At 36.9% G+C, this 23,010-nt stretch overlaps 1 protein-coding gene across 6 annotated transcripts in view; it reads left to right on the forward strand.

Moving 5' to 3' along the window:
• Positions 1–23,010, forward strand: part of Tusp (WD40 superfamily protein Tusp) — a 132,944-nt gene that overhangs the window by 21,719 nt on the left and 88,215 nt on the right. For all 6 annotated transcript variants that reach the window (XM_067761334.1, XM_067761331.1, XM_067761329.1 and 3 more), the window contains one exon: positions 20,635–20,805. In XM_067761334.1, coding sequence (XP_067617435.1) covers positions 20,710–20,805 — 96 coding nt within the window. In that variant the 5' untranslated portion in view covers positions 20,635–20,709. The remainder of the gene's footprint in view (positions 1–20,634; positions 20,806–23,010) is intronic.

A 23,010-nucleotide genomic window follows, 5' to 3' on the forward strand; every position in this document is an offset into this window, starting at 1 on the left:
AAGTCCTAAAACAGTCCAGTTCGTCACCGTTGTGTACCGATCTTGACTCTCCCTCCCCTGAGCTCGGCACAATGACTCAAGGGGTGCGGGTTTTATCGAGTTGTCCTCTCTAGATCCGCCATTATCAGTAGAAGCAGGGGCACCTCGTGCAGGACGTGATAACTAATCACGCGTGACATTCGTCACTATGGCCGGTCTAAGACTGATATCAGTCCCTGATCCAGAGCCTGAAACCACTTATGATATCCAAGCCAAGTATCTTAGCCCCCCCAAATTATATTGCATAATTTAAAAAAAAAATTAAGAAAGAACAATGAATATAAATAAAATGACTCAAGTCGAACATGTTTTCAAATTGTCCTTAAGTTATTAAAAAAGATAGTTACCCGAAAAAATGCCGATTTTTTAAAAAATTCTATATTCCGATTGGCGTAAATAATAAGCGAAATCAGTTACGCAAAATCCTTTAGTAGGTCCCAGGGGTTTAAACTCTCCTTTGAAATGATTCTCACCTCATACTTAAGTTGAAGATAGAAGGGTTTGAAAAATCACTTGGCCTTATATTCCAACATCTGCTGTTTATTTGCGAAACTTTATAATAGCGTCTGATGTGTTAAATTGATTTTCATACTTCACCATTTAACACCCAAGTCTCCCGGTTTGACATTTCCTAAAGTTGGCGGCCCTATCCCAACTAGTCCCTTGGATTGAATCACATTGATTATAGCCTAGCAACCAAGTTTAAATATCACCTACACGTTTCGGCCCCTGTTACATATGTGAATACGTAGGCACATATATTAACCAGATGAGGCTTTGAACTTCGCAAGAACACTAAAAGTGGTGAAGCAAAAGTTTTCCCCAGACAGTCGAACAAATGACCGGGTGTGCTACTACTCTAACGTAGTGGACAGTCGAACTAGTTTGAAAATTAAAGCTGCGCGGTTATTCATAATGAATTCTTGAATCAAAAGGCTGGAAAACAACAGTTTGAACTGACCTTAACATCTTTCAACTTAAAATCGGTCGACTTTCATTCTAAAATATCCAGGGCTGTCATGGAATCCAAGTCGGTTTTGCGTTTTGTCGGAAGTACAAACCAATATTGATTTAAATTGGTGTCATAAAACCGTATTGGTTTTGCTCTTTTCGAATGTAAATAAAAGCAATGTTCAAATCAGCTGAATTGCAGTGTTATCGGTGCATCGGCAATTTTGATGTTAATTTTTTTGGCAAAATTTTGTAAAATTAATTGTTTTGTGCATTTAAACAGAAATAAACAAATTTATTGAGTGCAAAATGGCATCAGCAGTTGTAGCATTTATGTTATTGGTAGATGAAAGTTGTGAGAAAGTCAAAAGAAAAATTTTGAGAGATCGCAGCAATCCATTGCAGCTGCCAGAGACAGCGTAAGTAAAAATATTCCTTAATGTGCATTTCGAAATATTTATAGTGTACTTGCAGTTTCATTGCATACTATAGCATAAACAAAGAGGCTTTCCGAATGGTATTGGACACCATTGAAGAACGCTTAAGTCGCTCGAAAGTTCTGCCAGTGCTGCAACTAGCAGCTACGTTACGATTTTTAGCTGAAGGACCCTATCAAAGATCAGTTAGCAAGAATTCTAGCATGAGTGTAGGAAGAAGCACGGTGTCAACGATTTTAGATGATGTGCTTCGTGAAGCCCTCCGCAATATCTGGATGTTTCTCCGTAAATTCAGGCAAAATACTATTTTGCATTGAATTTTTATGTTTCCCCTATTAAGAATGAAAACATATGTAAATTTACATTTATTTTTATAAAATAAACCTTTATTTACTTACATTTTTAGAAAATACTCAACTGCAAGAGAAATACAACTAGGGAAAAATTAAATCCAACAGCATGTAACTGATTGGATTGTTTCCGATAGCAAAATCGATATTATCGGATTCTGTGACACCTAAAACCGACACTAATTCCAATTCGAACATTAAACCGATAACATTGGATTTCATGACACCAAAGTAATTATTTTGTCGTTTTTAAATCCGATTCTGACAACAATTGGATTCCATGACAGCCCTGACCGTTTTGGTTTAGCGAAGACTATTGAAATCAATCTTTCGAACACAAACGTCTGCAAATTTTGGTTTACATTTAAAAAAAAGGTATCCAGGGTCCTTATAACATTTAAATTAAATAGGATTATACTATTTTCACCCATGAGTTACGCAATGATATCCACTTGGACTGCTGATTTCGAGGGCGGCATCCTTGGCCGAATAGTTATTCCCTAACGTTTCAAGGTGTTTCTCTGGTAGTGCTCGGCAGTATAGCGTGACAAAAAAAATCCGTTAGAAAGTCTTCTGAGCTATACATAGATCTTCTAGTGACGTTCACGAAGATATGAGTTCGAAGTCGCAGTCCTATAGCTTCTGTGCTGGTATGTTGTATGAGGGCCAGGAGGTAGCGACTGGTGGTGGACAGGATTGCTACTGTTCGCACTTCGGGAATTATAGCTCCAAAAACAGACGAAAAAAATAAATGCCCCCTTGGCGCGATTAACAATAGGTCAGCGTTGATGCTCATTGTTAAAACTGTGGCATGAGAGCCATGAGCATTAAGAGACCATTAATAGCAACCGTAAGCCGCCCTTGTAAGTGACCAGCAAGGGATCAAAAATAATTTAAAGAAATCGTGTCGATAAAGAGTATTAGAAGTTAAACCAGAACATATCATTCGGTGAAACTGCACTTTGTACGAGATATACAGACAAAAATGTAGCCATTTTAAGTACTTCAATTTTTTTCGGCAGACGCAGCATTACCAGTCCCTTAGACCGGGGCTAGGTTCGAAGTAGAGATATACGCCGCCGCCGAATGTCAAAAATATCAGCGCGTTACTATATTTTCTCGTTTAAGACTGTTTAGGCCATTTATTGTTCGTGTCGAAAATTGGTCGGGTATGGTCGAAAGTTGTATCAACGGATGCGCATCACTGCCAGTTATAAGAAACTAATTGCGAAATTTAACTCTTTCTAACTGTTCAAAAGTTATTTAAAAAAAAACAGGCGTTTTCGATGTCAGCTGAACACGAACTTTGCATCGCCCAATTTACCAAGTTATTAAAACAAAACAGTAAAAGAAAAGTTATATAATAAATTTATATGCTCACTTTGCATATATTTTTTTTTTTTTTCAAAAAATTTATAACGAACAATGAATTCAAATAAAATGACCCACGGCGAACATGTTTTCAAATTGTCCTCAAGTTGTTAAAAAAGCAAAATACCCAAGAAGTGCCGATTTAAAAAAAAAAAATTATATTGCGATTGGCTGAAAGAATAAGCGAAATCAGTGATGCAAAATCCTTTAGTAGAAATGATTCTTACCTCATACTTAAGTTGAGGATATATGTACGTACCGGCCACCGTGGTGTAATGGTAGCGTGCTCCGCCTACCACACCGTATGCCTTGGGTTCACACCCGGGCAAAAGCAACATCAAAATTTTAGAAATAATAATGGTGACTTATAACCATAAAGCCATAACCAGATAAAACAGCTGATCGAACCTACCTTATGGAAATCAATGTAATCGATTAATGGTGCCGTACCATAACGCTAACTCGATTACATTGATTTCCTTAAGGTAGATTCGATCAGCTGTTTTATCTGGTTATGGCTTTATGGTTATAAGTCACCATTAATTCGCCCTTAAGGTTTTTCAATTAGAAGAAATTTTTTCTAAGCGGGGTCGCCCCTCGGCAGTGTTTGGTAAGCGCTCCGAGTGTATTTCTGTCATGAAAAGCTCTCAGTGAAAACTTATCTGCTTGCAGATGCCGTTAGGAGTCGGCATAAAACATGTAGGTCCCGCCCGGCCAATTTGTAGCGAAAATCAAGAGGAGCACGACACGAATTGGAAGAGAAGCTCGGCCTAAAACCTCTTCGGAGGTTATCGCGCCTTACTTTTTTTTTATATGTTCGTATGAGAAGGTTTTGAAAAATCACTTGGGCTTACATTCAAACATCTGTTGTTTATTTGCGAAACTATACAAAGCGTCTGAAATGTTAATTTTGATTTTCACACTTCATCCTTCAACACCCAAGTCTCCCGGTTTGACCTTTCCTAAAGTTGGCGGTCCTATCCAAAACTAGACCCTTGGAGTGAAGCACATTGATTATAGCCTATCAACCAAGTTTAAATATCACCTACACGTTACGGCTCCTTTTACAAATGTGAATAATACATAGGCAAATATATTTATCAGGTGAGGCTTTGTCCTTCGCAAGAACACTCAAAGTGGTGAAGTAAAAGCTTTCCCAAGACAGTCGAACTAATGACCGTGTGTGCTACTACCCTAACGTAGTGGACAGTCAAACTAGTCTGAAGCTACGCGGTCATCCATAATGAGCTCTTATATCATAAGGCCGGAAAACAACAGTTAACATCTTCCAACTTAAAATCGGTTGACTTTCATTATAAAATATCGATTTATTTAAGGAAGACTATTGAAATCAATGTTGTGAACACAAACGTCTGCAAACTTTGGTCTACATTTTAAAAATTTTATCCAGGGTCCTTGTAAAATTTTAATTATGTAGATGCGCCGAGGATTATACAATTTTCACCCATTCCGCAATGACATCCACTTAGACGAGGGCGGCATCCTTGGCCGAATAGTCACTCCCTAACGTTTCAAGGTGCTTCTCTAGTGTAGCTGGGAAGCATAGCTCGACAAAAGCATACGTTGGAAAGTCTTCGGAGCTACGCCTAGAGCTTCTAGGAAAGTGACGTCGACGAAGGTATGAGTTCGAAGTCGCAGTCTTCTGTGTTGGCATATGGTGTGAGGGTCAGGAGGCGAGGTAGCGACTGGTGGACGGGTTTGCTACTGTTCGCACATCGGGAATTGTAGTCTTGAAAACAGCCGAAAAAATTGGAGGCGCCCTGTGCCACGAGAGTCATGAGTATTAATGACCATTAATAACAACCGTAAGTCGCCTTTGTGCGTGACCGCCAAGGAGCCACAAATGATTTAAAGAAATTGTGTTCGCGACGATTACTAGGAGTTAGCCCTAGGTGAAACTACGCTTTGAACGACATACTATACAGACAAAAGTGTGACTATTTTATGTATCTCTATTTCTTTTCAGCAGACGCAGCAGTACCAATTCCAAAGACCGGGGTTAGGTTCGAAGCCTCTCTGGAGTAAGTGAACGAGGGACAATCCCTCCGCAAGGAGCTACTCCTGAACATTTTTAAACGGTCTGCGAGATCTTGAGGCAAAAACCCCGAATCTTTCCGAAATGGCCAACACGTTGATTTCCTTAAATACATACAAACAAAACCTTTCCTAAATATTATTTTTTTAAATAGAAAAATCAAGCTTTTTAAAATAAGAACACCAGCGTAGAGCCTATAGAGCCTATGCCGCCACCGCCGATAAATTGATCGGCGTAAACATCTAGTTCGAAGCCTCCCTGGAGTAAGTGAATGAAGGACAGTCCCTCCGCAAGGAGCTGCTCTTGTAATTTTTTGAATGATCCGCGAGACTTTGGGGCAAAAACCCCGGATCTTTCCGAAATCGCCAAAACGTTGATTCCCTTAAATACATCCAAACAAAAGCTTTCCTAGATATTATGTTTTTAAATAGAAGAAAGCTTTTTAAAGCAAGAACACCGGCGTACACCGGCGCGCCGCCCATGCCGCCTCCGCTGGTATATAATAGTGCCTACGTCGCGACGCCGATATAGTGATCGGCGTGAACCCCCAATTGGAGGAAGAGCGTATTTCGATAGTTTTCTAAATCATGGTTAAAAGAAATTACAACAGGCCTCACCCCTAAAAAAAAGCAGTTGATCGAACTCGATTATTTTTTTTTTAGGTATAAGGTAGCTTGTTTACTTTTCGCACACAAAAAAATTTCCAACTTTTACTCATAAACTCGAGTCTGCGCAAATACTCGCTTTTAAGGCAAACGAGTCTTTCGAGTTTTCGGCTTCATATGGGCTCAACTTTCGGAGTAAAACTTGGGTATGTTTTTTATACTAAGTTGAGCAGAGCTCACAGAGTATATTAACTTTGATTGGATAACGATTGGTTGTACAGGTATAAAGGAATTGAGATAGATATAGACTTCCTTATATCAAAATCATCAGGATCGAAAAAAATTTAATTGGGCCATGTCCGTCCGTCCGTCCGTTAACACGATAACTTGAGTAAGTTTTGAGGTATCTTGGTGAAATTTGATATGTCGGTTCCTGAGCACTCATCTCAGATAGCGATGAAACTTGGTAGGTGAGTTGAACTTATGACGCAGAAAAGAAAATTAGTAAAATTTTGGACAATGGGCGTGGCACCGCCCACTTTTATAAGAAGGTAATTTAAAATTGCTGCTAGCTGTATTTTGTCAGTCGTTGAAGATATCATGATGAAATTGGGCAGGAACGTTACTCCTATTACTATATGTATGCCTAATAAAAATTAGCAAAATCGGAGAACGACCACGCCCACTTTAAAAAAAAAAATTTTTAAGTCAAATTTTAACAAAAAATTTAATATCTTTACCGTATATAAGTAAATTATGTCAACATTCAACTCCAGTAATGATATGGTGCAACAAAATACAAAAATAAAAGAAAATTTCAAAATGGGAGTGGCTCCGCCCTTTTTCATTTAATTTTTCTAGGATACTATTAATGCCTCAAGTCGAATAAAAATTTACCAATCCTTGTGAAATTTGGTAGCAGCTTAGATTCTAGGACGATAACTTATTTCTGTGAAAATGGGCGAAATCGGTTAAAGCCACACCCAGTTTTTATACACAGTCGACCGTCTGTCCTTCCGCTCGGCCGTTAACACGATAACTTGAGCAAAAATCGATATATCTTTACTAAACTCAGTTCACTTACTTATCTGAACTCACTTTGTATTGGTATAAAAAATGGCCGAAATCCGACTATGACCACACCCACTTTTTCGATGTCGAAAATTACGAAAAATGAAAAAAATGCCATAATTCTATACCAAATACGAAAAAGGGATGAATCATGGTAATTCGATTGGTTTATTGACGCAAAATATAATTTTAGAAAAAAACTTTGTAAAATGGGTGTGACACCTACCATATTAAGTAGAAGAAAATGAAAAAGTTCTGCAGGGCGAAATAAAAACCCTTCAAATCTTGGCAGAAATACTGTTCGTGGTGTAACATATATAAATAAATTAGCGGTATCCAACAGATGATGTTCTGGGTCACCCTGGTCCACATTTTGGTCGATATCTGGAAAACGCCTTCACATATACAACTACCACCACTCCCTTTTAAACCCCTCATTAATACCTTTAATTTGATTCCCATATCGTACAAACAAATTCTACAGTCAACCCTGATCCACCTTTATGGCTATATCTCGAAACGGCGTCCACGTATACCCATATCGTACAAACAAATTCTAGAGTCAGCCCTGGCCCATCTTTATGGCGATATCCCTAAATGGCGTCCACCTATAGAAATATGGCCCACTCCCTCATAAAATACTCTTTAATACCTTTCATTTGATACACTTGTCATACAAACACATTCCAGGGTTACCCTCGGTTCATTTTCCTATGTACATGGTTATTTTCCCTTATGTTGTCACCATAGCTCTCAACTGAGTATGTAATGTTCGGTTACATCCGAACTTAACCTTCCTTACTTGTTTTAACTAAAACGAAAGGACAAAGATTCAGCGCAGAGAAAGACCTTGTTTAATTGTGAACTAGCATTAACATACAACTACATCAGCTTTGAAATTCAGCGAAGAATCACTCTTGTCAATAAATGCTACTTTGTAATAAGTAGGCAATTGAAAAAAGTAAAGTACTCTCTCGGCAAATGAAAATCATTCTCTACAAGTCACTTATTGTACCCGTCTTACTATATGGTTTTTTCCAAGATTTGGCGCATTGTGAAAATCTGGTCGATGGTAGATTTACCAGGTCTGAAGCCGCACTGATAAGGTCCAATCAGCCGGTTCACGGTGGGCTTCAATCTTTCGCACAATACACTTGAAAGGACCTTATATGCGATATTAAGAAGGCTGATTTCACGATAGTTGGTGCATTTTGCAGTATCCCCCTTCTTGTGGACTGGGCAAAGAACACTTAGATTCCAACCGTCGGGCATGCTTTCGTCCGCCCATATTTTGCTAAGAAGCTGCTGCATGCGCCTTACCAACTCCTCGCCACCGAACTTGAATAGCTCCGCAGGCAATCCATCAATGGATGTATATTACTTTATAATTATACCTTTCATGAAAATGAAATTGTATATTAACTTCGTCGCGAATCCCAAAATCGTAAGTCCTTAAAGGAAAATAGATAGGCCCACCATTAAGTATACCGAAATAATCAGGACGAAGAGCTGAGTTGATTTAGCCATGTCCGTCTGTCCGTCTGTCTGTTTGTATGCAAACTAGTCCCTCAATTTTTCAGATATCTTGATACAATTCGGTGAGCGGGTGTATTTAGGTGCCCGATTAGATATTTGTCGGAGCCGGCCGCATCGGACCACTATAGCATATATCCTCCATACAACGGATTTTTCAGAAAAAGAGGATTTTTGTCATATCTTCCTAAATTTATCAGATTGAAGCTTCAAACATCACCATATGCTTTCGTATATTACACATATTGTTGTCTGAAAAAAATGGATGAGATCGGTCATATATATTATATACTATCCCATACAATCGATTGTTCAAATAAGAAAGCTTTTGGCAATTTCTGTCCCATTTTAACAGCTAAAAACTTCAAATTTCACTAAATGCTTACGTATATAGCATATATTGTTGTCTGAAGAAATCATAAAGATCGGTGGTGTATATAGTATATATCTCATACAACCGATTGTTCAGAGAAGAAGCTTTTCGCAATTTCTGCCCCATTGTAAAAGCTAGAAAATTCAAATTTCACCAAATGCTTGCGTATATAGCATATATTGTTGTCCGAAAAACTCATAGAGATTGGCTAGAAGTTTCAAATTTCATCAAATACTTACGCTTACGTCATACATATGTTGTTGAAATAAGTGCTTCGTAGTCATAGTTTTTACATGCAGACCACAAAAAACGTGAAACTTTGCATCCTCACACAAAGTACCTACCTATTTTTTTATTTTATATTTATCATAAAAATCGCTTAGGTATGTACATCTGTTCACTATATATTTCTTATCTTCGGATAGGATAAGATTATTGTTCAGCCCCCATTCATGAAAGGTATGAAATCTTCGGCACAGCCGGAAACAGTACCGTCCTTACTTGTTTTATATTAAGGGAGTTCAGAACTGTGTGCATTTGATATTGGAAGCGTCGCAATAGGAAATATAAGCTCTTTTCATTTTTAAATTTTTCCTTTCACATTTTGTTTTGTATTGACAGTTCCTCATTTTCTATTCAATGTTAAAAAAATAAACTATGGCCGTTGATGTTGCGTATTTGCCACGACGTTGTGGAAAACCAGTTTAAAGTATGGAATTTTTCCGTCGGCATGGAAAGAATCCCTTCTCATCCGTCTCCATAAAAGTGGCATTAATTCGGCCATTGAAAACTATCTTTGCATAGCTAGACTGTCCGCTATTCCTAAGTTGTTCGAAGCAATCGTTAGAAATCAGCCAACATTTTCGATTTCAACATTAATTGCAAGTTCTCAGCATGGGTTTTGTAAGCGCAAATCAACCATAACTGATTTACTTGAGTTCACAACTCACATTTCTAACGGGTTCAGAGAAAATCTTCACACCGACGTTATATACACCGATTTAGGTAAAGCATTCGATAAAGTGTGTCACTCCTTACTTGTCTATAAACTCGACATGCATGGCTTTCAACCTAGTCTCACTCGATGGATTTCCTCCTATCTCTGTCGCAGAACACAAAGAGTAATCTTTAAAAATATGTTTTCGAGTTTCATTAGTGTCACCTCTGGTGTTTCTCAGGACAGTCATCTTGGCCCAATTCTGTTTTTGCTACTTATAAACGATATCTCTGCAACTATAAAATATTCTAAAATCTTGATGTATGCTGATGATGTAAAACTTTTTAAGAGTTACGCGTCAATTGAAGAACGTTCTTTACTTCAGACGGATTTGAATTGCTTAGCTAGTTGGTACAATGTGAACCACATGCCGCTTAATCTTCAAAAATGGAAATTTATGTGTTTTTCGCGCTTCTTATACAATTAACAATCAAAACCTTGAAAGTGTTAATGTTTTTGTAGACTTGGGAATTACAATGAACTGCAAACTTAGCTCCAACTCTCATATAAGTGCAACTACCAATAGAGCTAAATGTGTTTTAGCAATTGTGAAAAGGTGGTCAAAAGAGTTTAGCGACTCCTACGTTACGAAAACCGTGTTCACAACATTGGTTAGACCGATATTAGAGTATGGCTCAATAGTCTGCAATCCACGTTTTGAAGTCCATACTGACAAGCTCGAATCCATACAAAAACAGTATTTACTATTTGCCTTATGGAACTTTTAATGAGACTCTTCTACCTTACACAAATCGATTAAAACTTATCAATCTTCCAACTCTTGCTAGTCGAAGGGAAATGTTTGCGTAATATTTATGACAAAACTACTGAATGGATAGATTTCAAGCCCATTTCTTCGGAACGAAGTGAACTCTAGTGTTCCCTGTCGAACGACGAGACACTACAAACCTCTTCTTTTAAAACAGTGTAGAACGAATTTCGAACTTAACGAACCTTTCCAAAAACAAAAACAAACAGGATTAGCCTGGAGTCATTGGGCCACTTGAGGGCAGTGCGCTGCCACAACGTCCAATTAATATTATTGAAAAAAAAAATACAATGATGCTAGACCATTTGCACAAAATCCTGAACGCCCCTATAATAAATTCAAAAGCTAAAATAAATAAATTATCAATCACAAAAGAAATTGCGATCACCCACAGTGGTAGTTTTTTAAAATGCCGATTTAGAGAAGAGCTTGACCGCTACTCAAAAAAATGGTTTAATCAATAAAATCAGCGTACATACGATCACAATTGCATATTCTGCTCTTCTCCTAATTATTAACAATAGACTGAAAAAATGGATGCAAACATATCTTTTCAACAATTATGGACATTAGATCCTCCAATTATTTTTGTGGCGCTATGTAATTGATTGCTTTTAATTTTTTCGAAGATCTGCCTTTTGGCCCCTTTCAACACCTGTTATTTAGACTTGAAATAATTACAAAAAAACCCAAAGTGCGGTCGTCTTTCGGCAGTAGTTCGTCAGACACTTCAAGAGTGTTTTTGCCATGAAAATCCTCTCCACGAAAATCTATCTGTTTGCAAATTCCGTTCGGAGTCGGCATAAAAAATATAGGACCCATTCCGTGAATGTATAGATGAAACTAAAAAGCAAATTGAAAGAGAAGCTCGACCTTAATCTCTTTGTTTTCATAAGCTTGCAATAAAAAAATTGTTAGAAATCAAATAAGAAAAAAGCCCTATATTTTAAAGTCTAACTTCAAAAAGGGGGAAATTACTTCCTTGTTTGTAGATCAATCCATGATACAAATATAGAGAGGTAGCTCTCCTTCTTCTCCGCCATTGCCCCCATTTGACATAAACCATTGACAGCGCTACCACTTCCTTAAAATAAAAACGTCCAAAAACGATTTTTTTGTTCGCAATTACACTTGTATCTTTCTTTCAATTTGTTGGCCGTTTTTTTCTGACGTTCAACAACGTAACACCTATCCAAGAACACACAAGAACTTATTCTGTCAGAAAATATGTATATTGCTCGTTCGTATTCGGTTCAATATAACGGTTTCCCTGAGCTTCAAGCACCGCTAACATACATGCAGCGGTCTCTTTTCCCTCTATTGGATCTTAAGTAATTTCTAGGACGGGCAGCTTGTCCTTGATGTTAAGACTTAGTCATAGCCTTCACCTCACTGAGCCACCTTGCGAAGTAACGGCGGCCTTGTTGCAGGAAAGAGCGCTGCTGCTACGAAGTGATTGAAAAGGGAAAGTGTGGTGACACAGAGCCCCCGGTTTTAGTCTGAGATTCTAAAATAAGCAAAATGTTGCTACTCCGTCTGTCAATAAGAAGATGAACAACGGATGTCAGTCGAAACAATGGAGTTGAGTTGATAAGGCTGAACAATATTAACTAATTGAAATATATAAAGGGAGTTTTTTCAAACTTGTAAAGTTAGGGCAAGACTCCCATGTGAGGCGAAGTCTGAGAACGAGTCGAAACTTTTGTATGCTAAAAATCCTAATACCCTAAGCAAAGAAAAAGACGTAGTCGCAATGCCGAGAGGGCACAAACTGCTTAACAATGGTCTGCAGGGTAGTTTTCATATTTAAGAGGTCAGAGTCTAAGAAGCATCACTCTCCTTAAAGGAGTATAAAGATTTTGCTTTATTTTTGTGATGCGGAATTTTAGTTGTATGTATTTTAATCAGCTCACAGCTTTTAACAGCTCTTAAAGTATTTTTCCTTTAAATATTGATAGCTAAATAAACATACCCCATTAGGTTGGTTACAAGGCATATGGTGAATTTTAAATTTTGTTCTATCTTTCGGAGCATCTTCCTAAAGTATGCCAATAGATCAGGAAATGATTATTGTAAAGTTTCAGGCCAATCCGACAATGTTAATACGTGCCTCGTTGAGGTTGAAATTAGGAAAAACAGCGATTTTTCAGAAAAAATTTTAGTGTTCGTCAGTAAAAGCGAAACCATTTATGCCAGGAACTTCACTCGTATAACATTCGATAGGTAATTTTATTTGTATTAATTTTGATCTTAATAATATTTTTATAAAACGGTTATTTTTAGCAGTATTTGGCATTTATCCGATCATCTTAATCTTAATGCGGCCACCCTGATCGCATAAATGCCAAATACCGCTAAAAATAACCGTTTTATAAAAATAGTAAGATCAAAATTAATACAAATAAAATTACCTATCGAATGTTATACGAGTGAAGTTCCTGGCATAATTTTTTTCGCTTTTACTGACGAAACACTAATATTTTTTCTGAAATATTGCTGTTTTTCCTAACTTTGACCTCAATGAGGCACGTATTAACATTGTCGGATTGGCCTGAAACTTTACAATAATCATTTCCTGATCTATTGGCATACTTTAGGAAGATGCCCCGAAAGATAGAACAAAATTTAAAATTCACCATATGCCTTGTAACCAACCTAATGGGGTATGTTTATTTAGCTATCAATATTTAAAGGCACGTGTTAACATAATCGGATTGGCCTGAAACTTTACAATAATAATTTTCTGAACTATTGGCATATTTTAGGAGGGTGCCCTGAAAGATAGAACTTAATTTAAAATTCACCATATACTTTGCAACCACCCTAATACCCCATTTAAAATTTTACAAATTGTGCCTCTGACACATGGCGTAGCCTTACACATACCGGTTGGAAATCAGCTTATTGGTACTTTTTTAATATAATTTAACACTTCCGGCGCAATACGATTTTGACATTAGTCTATCGAATTACAAAAAAAAAGTTCATGGAATTTTTATTTGTGTTTGTATGTATGTATGTCGCCATGCTGTCACCTTTTATGGTTCCCCTATACTCTGACATCTAGCCCAGCTTATGTCAAAGAATTACCTACCTTATTTTCTTTCAACATGGATTATTAATCTGATGAAAAAAATTATTTTTGTGCAATATGCAGCCAAGTTTTGTACAGTGTTATAATATTAATGGAAGATAATTTGTTTTCACAAAACAGACAAGAACTGGTTCTTACTTTGAAGCTAAAATATAAATTGGTTTTTTAACCATCCTAATGTGTATGTATATTTGCAACTTGTATGCACTTCCTTAAATACATATTCTATTAGGTGTCCATGCATTCAAGTATGTATTTCATTTTGCAAAATGTTACTTGCATTTTTTTTTACACTAACCCTGCCCCCACGACCCTATCCACCATTGTGCATAACAATAGCATCAAAAGGTTTATCTAATACAAAACACTCGAACTAAGCCATTTTGCTATTATAAAATAAAAGAACCACTTATGTACATAGGAACATGTGCATTTTTGCTATTTATTCAATGTCACATTGTTTTTATACTCAGTTGAGCATAGCTCACAGAGTATATTAACTTTGATTGGATAACGGTTGGTTGTACACGTATAAAGGAATCGAGATAGATACAGACTTCCGTATATCAAAATCATCAGTATCGAAAAAAAATTTGATTGAGCCATGTCCGTCCCTCCGTCCGTCCGTCTGTCCGTTAACACGATAACTTGAGTAAATTTTGAGTTATCTTGATGAAATTTGGTATGTGGATTTCTGGGCACTCATCTCAGATCGCTGTTTAAAATGTACGATATCGGACTATAACCACGCCCACTTTTTCGATATCGAAAATTTCGGTAAACCGAAAAAGTGCGATAATTCATTACCAAAGACGGATAAAGCGATGAAATGAATAGGAAATTAGTAAAATTTTGGACAATGGGCGTGGCACCGCCCACTTTTAAAAGAGGGTAATTTCAAAGTTTTGCAAGCTGTAATTTGGCAGTCGTTGAAGATATCATGATGAAATTTGGTAGGCACGTTACTCCTATTACTATATGTGTGCTAAATAAAAATTTGCGAAATCAGATAACGAACACGCCCACTTTTAAAAAATATTTTTTTTTAAGTAAAATTTTAACAAAAAATTTAATATCTTTACAGTATAAAAGTAAATTATGTCAACATTCGACTCCAGTAATGATATGGTGCAACAAAATACAAAGATAAAAGAAAATTTCAAAATGGGCGTAACTCCGCCCTTTTTCATCTAATTCGTCTAGAATACTTTTAATGCCATAAGTCAAACAAAAATTTACCAATCCTTGTGAAATTTGGTAGGGGCTTAGATTCTAGGACGATAACTGTTTTCTGTGAAAAAGGGCGAAATCGGTTGAAGCCACGCCCAGTTTTTATACACAGTCGACCGTCTGTCCTTCCGCTCGGCTGTTAACGCTATAACTTGAGCAAAAATCGATGTATCTTTACTAAACTTAGTTTATGTACTTATCTCAACTCACTTTGTATTGGCGTAAAAAATGTCCGAAATCCGACTATGACCACGCCCACTTTTTCGATATCGAAAGTTATGAAAAAATAAAAAAATGCCATAATTCTATGCCAAATACGAAAAAAGAGATGAAACATGGTAATTGGATTGATTTATTGACGCAAAATATAACTTTAGAAAAAAACTTTGCAAAGTGAGTGTGACACCTACTATATTAAGTAGAAGAAAATAAAAAAGTTCTGCAGGGCGAAGTCAAAAGCCCTTGGAATCTTGGTATTACATATATAAATAAATTTGCGGTACCCGACAGTTCGGTTACACCCGAACTTAGCCTTCCTTACTTGTTTTTTCTATTTTGTTTTTTTCTTTTTTGTTAACTGCTTGTAACTTGTCGAAAATTATATGTATGCATTCTTAAGTACCCATACACTTATATGATAATAATTTTGTTTACATAACTTTCAATTTTATTTTTGTTTACTTACTAAAGAAGTGATTCAATTAAGTGATGTAATTTTGCTGTTTTAAAAAAGATACTGTAAGATTAAAATTAAAAAATTTTCAGTACCCACTTTGCAATGACAATCAACTATCATGGTTAGTTGTTGATGCTCCTACTCAGAAAAAAAACATTTGAAACATGCATAAGTATGTATGTATAAAGGTTATAAGTTAATTCTTATTAATTTTTTAAATATTTATATTTTTGTCTTGAGTTCGAAAGTTAACCATTTCGAATACGAATAATAAAAAATATATGTTGTCCATTTTTGACATTGTCATTGAAAATGACGTCATCACCCAATAACACACTTGCAGCTTAGAAAGTCCTTGTTAAAAGGAAAATATAATTGCTATTGTTATCGCTATCAATCACAAGGGATTTACATATGTATATTAGGTTGTGCAAAAAATTACGATATTCTTTTTTTCTCCCTCACCCGAAAAAAATCAGAGAATATGTCCAAACAAAAATTGTAGCAGAGGCGAAGCTCTTAATTTTAATTTTAAGAAGTCCTCAAAGGAACTTGAAGTTTAGCCATTTAAATAATACGGGCACTAGGTTTCTTAATATTATTTTGTCGTGCAAAGTATGGAGAAAACGATATTTTTTATTGCTAAAATGAATAAAAATGAATGGATCATATTGAACTAAAAAATGTTTCGCGCCAAATTTTCATTGGCGATATTGAAAAGAAAATGAATAGGTACATGGATCAGATTGAACTAAGAAATTTTTGGAGCCAAATTTACATTGTCGATATTGAAGTTTCTACAGATTTTTTAAAACTGAAAATTTTGAACAAATTATCAAGCTCTAGGCCAGACCATGATACAAAAAAGAAGGTAGTTCCACTCCAAATTTTTTGACGTATTTGGGGGTTTTTGAAGTTTCATAATGTTTGTTGTTTTGCCAGAAGCGTTGCCGTACCGTTACTGTTTAAGGCGAAATTGTGGTTTTTCGAGATGAAAATTTCCTTTAGGATGAAAACGCAATGGTCATCTGAGACAATAATAATATGCTTTAGCACGATTTATGTGCAATTATATCGATTGAGAATACATTAAAACATGCAATATTAATGAAAAATAGAGGATAATTACTCATACATTGGTTAATGGCTCATATATTTATGGCAGCTTGACCCCTAGATAGAAAAAAATACACGAAAAATCCTGTTGTTCTAGCATGGCCCTATATTTCTCAAGGCATGTTGAGAAAAATTGTACCTCCAAAGTCTGCACATCTATGTCAATGCCAAAATGGCACAGAATGTGTATAGGCGGGGTTGCCTCAAGGTGACCTCTGGGACAAAGGGCAAATCCACTCTCATAACTAGTGGCTAACCTGCAGAGCTACAGGGTAATGTTCTCCCTAAAAAATAGTTTAACAATTCCCTCCTAAAGCGCAATGCTGGAATTATACTATAAATAAAAAAAATAAAAAATTAGAACTTGTAGCCAATTTATCAAGAAATTGCGGTGCCGGTTTATAAGGACGTCCCTTGAGCAAGCAATTGACAAACGGACACTTAAAAAGGTTATATTCCCTTGTTTTGCATACTTCGATCCATGTTTCTTCCACCAAAAGAATTTTCGGTAGCTCGAAAAACTTATTAAAAACCTTCTTTTCTGGGCTGATAATTCGTATTAAAATATTTCCAAGGCATGAAGCTCATTTTTTTCTTTTTTATTTAAAATAACTATCAAAGTAATTTAGTCGTATTCGTTAATATGAAATCCACCAAAATTAGAAAAATTCGTAACATTTTTCAATCTGATAGCTTGTTTTTGGTGAAATTGTCATTGTCTCCGCAAAAGTCCAGTGGCTAACGTCACACTAAATGGAACTACCTCCATTCTTTGTATCATGGGCCAGACAAAGTATATAAAATGGAACCACAGAATGATTTTTACACAAAACATATATTTGTCAGTTATTTTTACTGTCGATATTTCGACTTCATTCTGAAGTTATCTTCAGGAATCTGTCGAACAGGAACATATAAGAATTGATAATTTGATAATTTCCAACTTTTGAAGACAGAAAAAAGTTAAATATCAGTTTTGTAGTTTGTCTGATGGTTGACACCAAAGCCCCGTATCATCACAATGGGCGATTTTAGCAAACACAACTGTTGGCCAGTTTTTGAGTGATAACTCTCTGAATTCTCTGAGTGATAATACTCAACACGTGCAATTACTGTACCGACAATAGGGCTGATTACATTCAACCGGCGTCTACAGACCAAAACCACAATAAAGCAAAGCTTGACGACAACCGTAGCCAAGCATTGGCTTCTTGATTACTTTGAAAGCGGCAGCCACCAATATAAATTATACCAAACAGTAGCGAAAAATATAGAAGATAATATTAATTATGTTTAAAAAAATTCACAAAAGAATGATTTTAGCTTTTATTATGTTATTTACTTCTATTTTAGTTTTTATTGACAAAATAAAAAGGACGCCACTCACTGACGCTTCCCCAAAATAGAATTAGGTTTAATCTGGTTACAACGGCTTTCGTGATTGATAAGCATGTAAATCAAACTAAGTGTGATATCTTATCTGTCAACTGCCTTACAGGATGTTCAATATCGCTACGTTTTGACAGGATGTTCAATATGGCGGCGCATAGGGCCGGTTATCTTCAGCGGGTAGAAAGAGATACAGAATGAGACAGCTATAGTCAATTACAAATCAGGTGATCTAATCACTTTGGAATTTTGACGTCTATGCAGAAGATATCACACTTAGTTTGATTCACAATGCTCATAAGACCATGTGTAAAAATAATATGACAAAAGTTGCGGCTACACCGCCGTCGTGAATGTAATCAGCCCTAATTTTCCGCAACCTTCGCTCAACGTGTTTATTCGTCTTCTGAGAGTTCTTTAAGAAGAAATATTTTCCTCCTAATATCGTGATGAAAAGTACTTTTCCTTAACATTTACAGGCGCGCAAAGTATAATTTTTATCAGTTTTTGCTCATATATGCAGATCTGTAGAAACTTCAATATCGACTATATAAATTTGATTGAAAAATTTTTTTGTCCAGAATTTAAAGTCCAGGTATTTATTTTATCAAAAAAAAAATGCTTCATACTATGCAGGGCAAAATAATGTTAAAAATCCTAGTTCCCGTGTTATTTATATGGCAATACTTCAAATATCTTGGACGACCTCTCGAAATTGAAATTAAGAGCTCCGCCTCTGATACAACTTTTTTTTGGACAAATTCCTTGATTTTTTCGGGTTAGAGCGAAAAAAGGAGATCTCCATTCTTTAGCATACTCTAATGTACATATACGCATCCTTGACGGTAACTATTTGATACTGGTTAAATTTATTGTATAATATTATTAAGTTTCAAGAATGCTATGAATAGTCATATTTTAGAATTAATGTTTGTTATTGGTGTTGTTATTTACGTCCACCTTTTCATTGAAATTTCATAAAGAAAATCCACCGGTATACTCAGGAAATTCGTCGTTTTCACATGGTTAGACCATAAAGCCATACACTGCAAAATATTCCGGTATGTGCATTATGTGGGGGGGAAACATGCGACAGGTTGTTTTAAAAGTCTGCAAGGTCAGGGGAGCAAATAGACTGATCCATTAAGTTGTTGCAACTTAATCGAATTCATTGTTTTTATACACTTTTCGCAAAAATGTATGACATAGCGCACAGTGATACAACGAGAGTAAGCCGTTTCTGCAAAACACCGCTTGTTCATGTGGTCCTTTCTTTTACTACTCCAATATGAGTTATCTAGACCAGTAGCGCTGTTTACTAACTTATTTAACATCATTTGGTAGCAGTAAATTTGCTTAACACTAATTTTAACAAATCTGCTATTCACTAACTTTTGTCGACCCTTAACTCGATAAAAATAAAACCAGCTTTTACAGTTTACAATTTGACAATTGGCATATTAACGTGGTCTTTGTTGATATTGTTAAGCTTTCGAGTAAGTTGGTAACATTTATTAAAAAAATAGAGAAAATAAGAGAAGAGATTTTAGGCTGAGCTTTTCTTCCAATTAGCGTCGTGGTCCTTTTTAATTTGTCCTACAAGTTGGCAGGACTGAGCCTACATGTTTTACGCCGATTTCGGACGGCAGCTTAAAGGCGAACGAGTTTTCACTGAGAAGCTCTTCATGACAGAAATACACTTGGAGTGCTTTCCAAATTTCAGCCGAGGGGCGACCCCGCTAAAAAGAAAAACTTTCTTCTAGTTGAAAGAACTTGTTTCTGAATTTTTGATGTTGCTATTCCCGGGGCGTGAACCCAGGATCTTTGGTTAGGTAGGCGGAGCACGCTGGGCAAAGAACACTAGATTCCAACCGTCAGGCATGCACACGTCTGACCATATTTTCCAATGAAGCTTACGCATGAGCCTTACCAACTCCAAAATCAAATCGAGAAAGGTTAATGTTTCAGTTTGGTTAACTTTTTCGAGATTCTACTGTAATACAATTTCTGATAACATTTGCTAGTTAAACATATACATACATACTGTAACGAATTCTGGGGATTTCTGATTATTTATGCACTTCTGCTAAGGTTCGAATCGCTAAACTGTTGAATAAATCACTCCAATACTCAGTATTGCAAACTGCCTTTATTTAGATTACCTTGGGAGTAGTACAATTATACTTCAATATTATGCTGCACTTCGCAACTAATAGCGCGTTTAAATCAAACTGATTCGTTATTACTCAGCTTGCGCTGCTTTTATACTCTCGGTTTCCTTGTTCACCCATTTCTCCTAAAGTCTAGTAATTTCGCGAACAGTTGTAGCTCATGCTTGGTTAGTTACCAGCTATATTCATGTATGTATATCTGTAGTCCACGCCGCTCCCATAGCCATACGCGTGTGTATGAGTGAGTAACTACTTCGGCTGATGACTACACCTTTGTGTGTGAGATACTATCTCTTCGTCGCTTTCACATACGAGTGGTTGCTTTATTGTTGTTTTGCATTTATTTAGTAGCAGCTTAGTGAAGCTAATATTAGTCACAATACATATGTACTCTTTTCTATTCCAGTTCTGCAGTTGCGAGCATGCTTGGCTGTTTGTAAATATCATACACCGACCTAAATATTTGCACTGATTTGACAGAATGCATTTGCATTTCGAACGCAATGTGAATACAAAATGTGATTGCACAATTCTGTCGCTGTCATGGATGGGTAAAGTTCCTGATGATATTCCAGAGGTAAGTGAAAAAATCTTTTTTTAGAAGTATTGAAATTTAGAAAAACACCGTTTTAATTACTAAATAACACTGTACAACAAAATTAGAACTTTTTTACATCAGGTTAACCAGTAAACGTACTATAGTCTAGCGCGTCTAAGTTTGCAATGGGGCTTTGGAAAAATTGTAGAGTATCGGGAAGAGTTACAACAGTGGTGACTTAGGAGATATTGTTCCTTATACAAAGCTTAAGATTTCATTATAACTCCGCGACTATTTCTGGTTAGTTCTTCTGTAGTTTTCTATCCTAACATGTTGCATACACATGTAGCAACTTTGTGAGGCCTTTGGTAAAAATTTTGAAAAGTCCTTGTAGGAGAGATGATGGCATTTCAAAAAGTTAGTATGAAATGTTAATAATTTTATAAAGACCAATATCCTCTGTTGATAAATTGCTAGGAGTCAAGACACTCCAGTTAAAGCGCAATACCAGAACAGTACAATGCGACAGCTGCACCTTGGTTTATTGAAAACCAGCTTGTAATTAGCTCGTTCTTTTTAAGCTATGAGGTATTAAAAAATTTAAGAACACATTTTGTGCTTGTTGCTTTAGCAGTGCTATGCCCCATTCAATAGGTGCGACCACTCACAAAGTGTCATCAATATCCTCTAATGGAGGTCCAAGGTATCTTGCAGTTTCAACAGGTGTGAACCAGAGTGAGAGGGGTGATAGAGACGTTGATTCCACATTACAATTAAAGAGATGGTTGGTATCATGTGGGGCACATTGCAAGCGGGACACACATTATATATGTCCGGGTTGAATCTGGATAGGTAAGAGTTTAATCTGTTACAGTATCCAGATCGAAGTTGAGCTAGAGTGACGCGCGTCTCCCTAGGGAGAATGATTACCTCTTCTGCGAGTTCAGGGTTTTTATATCTTAGAACGGAGTTCGCCGGAAATTCATGACATAGAGGTCCGACCCCTTTTTGTGAATATCCCTGAGGACCGGTTTGTGTTTTTCTTCTACGTACGACTGTGTTCTCAGCTGCCGTGATTCCTCATTATGCTGGCGGATATGACTTCACGAGTCCCTTGGGAACCGGGGTCTCTTCAATCAGATGTCTGTTGGGATTACCAGGTTTCTGGGTATTTAACAGAAACTGTTTTCTTAGCATTTCATTTCTCTCCCTAATGGGGAGTATTCTCGGCTCACCAGCTAGGTGGTGTTCAGGGGACATAAGAAGGCAGCCCGTAGCGATTCTGAGAGCGCTGCTTTTGGCAGGCCTGTATATGCTTCCAGTGTGTAACCTTCAGGCTTGGCGACCATATCGGGGACGCGTAGCATGCAATCGGCCGCCCTTTTGCTTTGTAAATGGTAATGAGCGTCTCTTTATCTTTACCCCAAGTGCTGCTGGTAAGAGATTAGAGGATTTTATTACGGCTCTGGATTTTAAGTACAATTGTGGTTGCATGCTCTCCAAAATGTAGATCCTGATCGAACGGCACACCCAGTATTTTTGGGTGTAAGACAGTCGGTAGCGTAATGCTATCGACGCGGATGTCTTATATGGTCAACATTTGCCATGTCCATGTTGTAAATAAGGTTGCCGATGATTTGGCCCTTGACAATGTCAGGTTTGGCGAGGCGAAAAAACTGGAGAGATCAGGGAGATAGTTTTTTATTTTATTACATTGCTCATCGATGGGTGGGCCGGGACCAGCAGCCATTATCGTGCAGTCATCGGCGTAGGATACAATGGTAACTCCTTCTGGTGGCAAAGGGGGCTTGGATATGTGGAAGTTAGACAAAAGCGGCGATACGATGCCACCTTTTGGTTCCCCTTTGCTAATTCTTCTAGGTTTAGGTGTTACGTTCCTGTTATGCACCGATGGCTGCCGACCTGACAGATAACTTGCCGTCCACCTTTTGAGACTTGGAAGAAGGGAGGACCATTTCAATTCATGCATTAACGTGCCGTGGTTGACTGTATCAAAAGCTTTTGATAAGTCTAGCGCTACGAATATTGTTTTGTGGTGGGGTTTTTGATTCAATCCGCAATTTATGTGCGTGTTGATGGCGTTTAGTGCGGTGGTAGTAGTTTTCGAAAGCCATGCTGATTATTGGCAATACGCAAGTTTTCAGTGAAATAGGGAAGCAGAATGGCTTAAAGTGTCTTGGCTACTAGAGATGGGACATATATCGGACGGTAAGATTCTTCTAC

This window comes from Eurosta solidaginis, chromosome 1 (genome assembly GCF_040869045.1).
Source record: "Eurosta solidaginis isolate ZX-2024a chromosome 1, ASM4086904v1, whole genome shotgun sequence".
In the NCBI taxonomy this organism is placed as follows: Eukaryota; Metazoa; Arthropoda; class Insecta; order Diptera; family Tephritidae; genus Eurosta; species Eurosta solidaginis.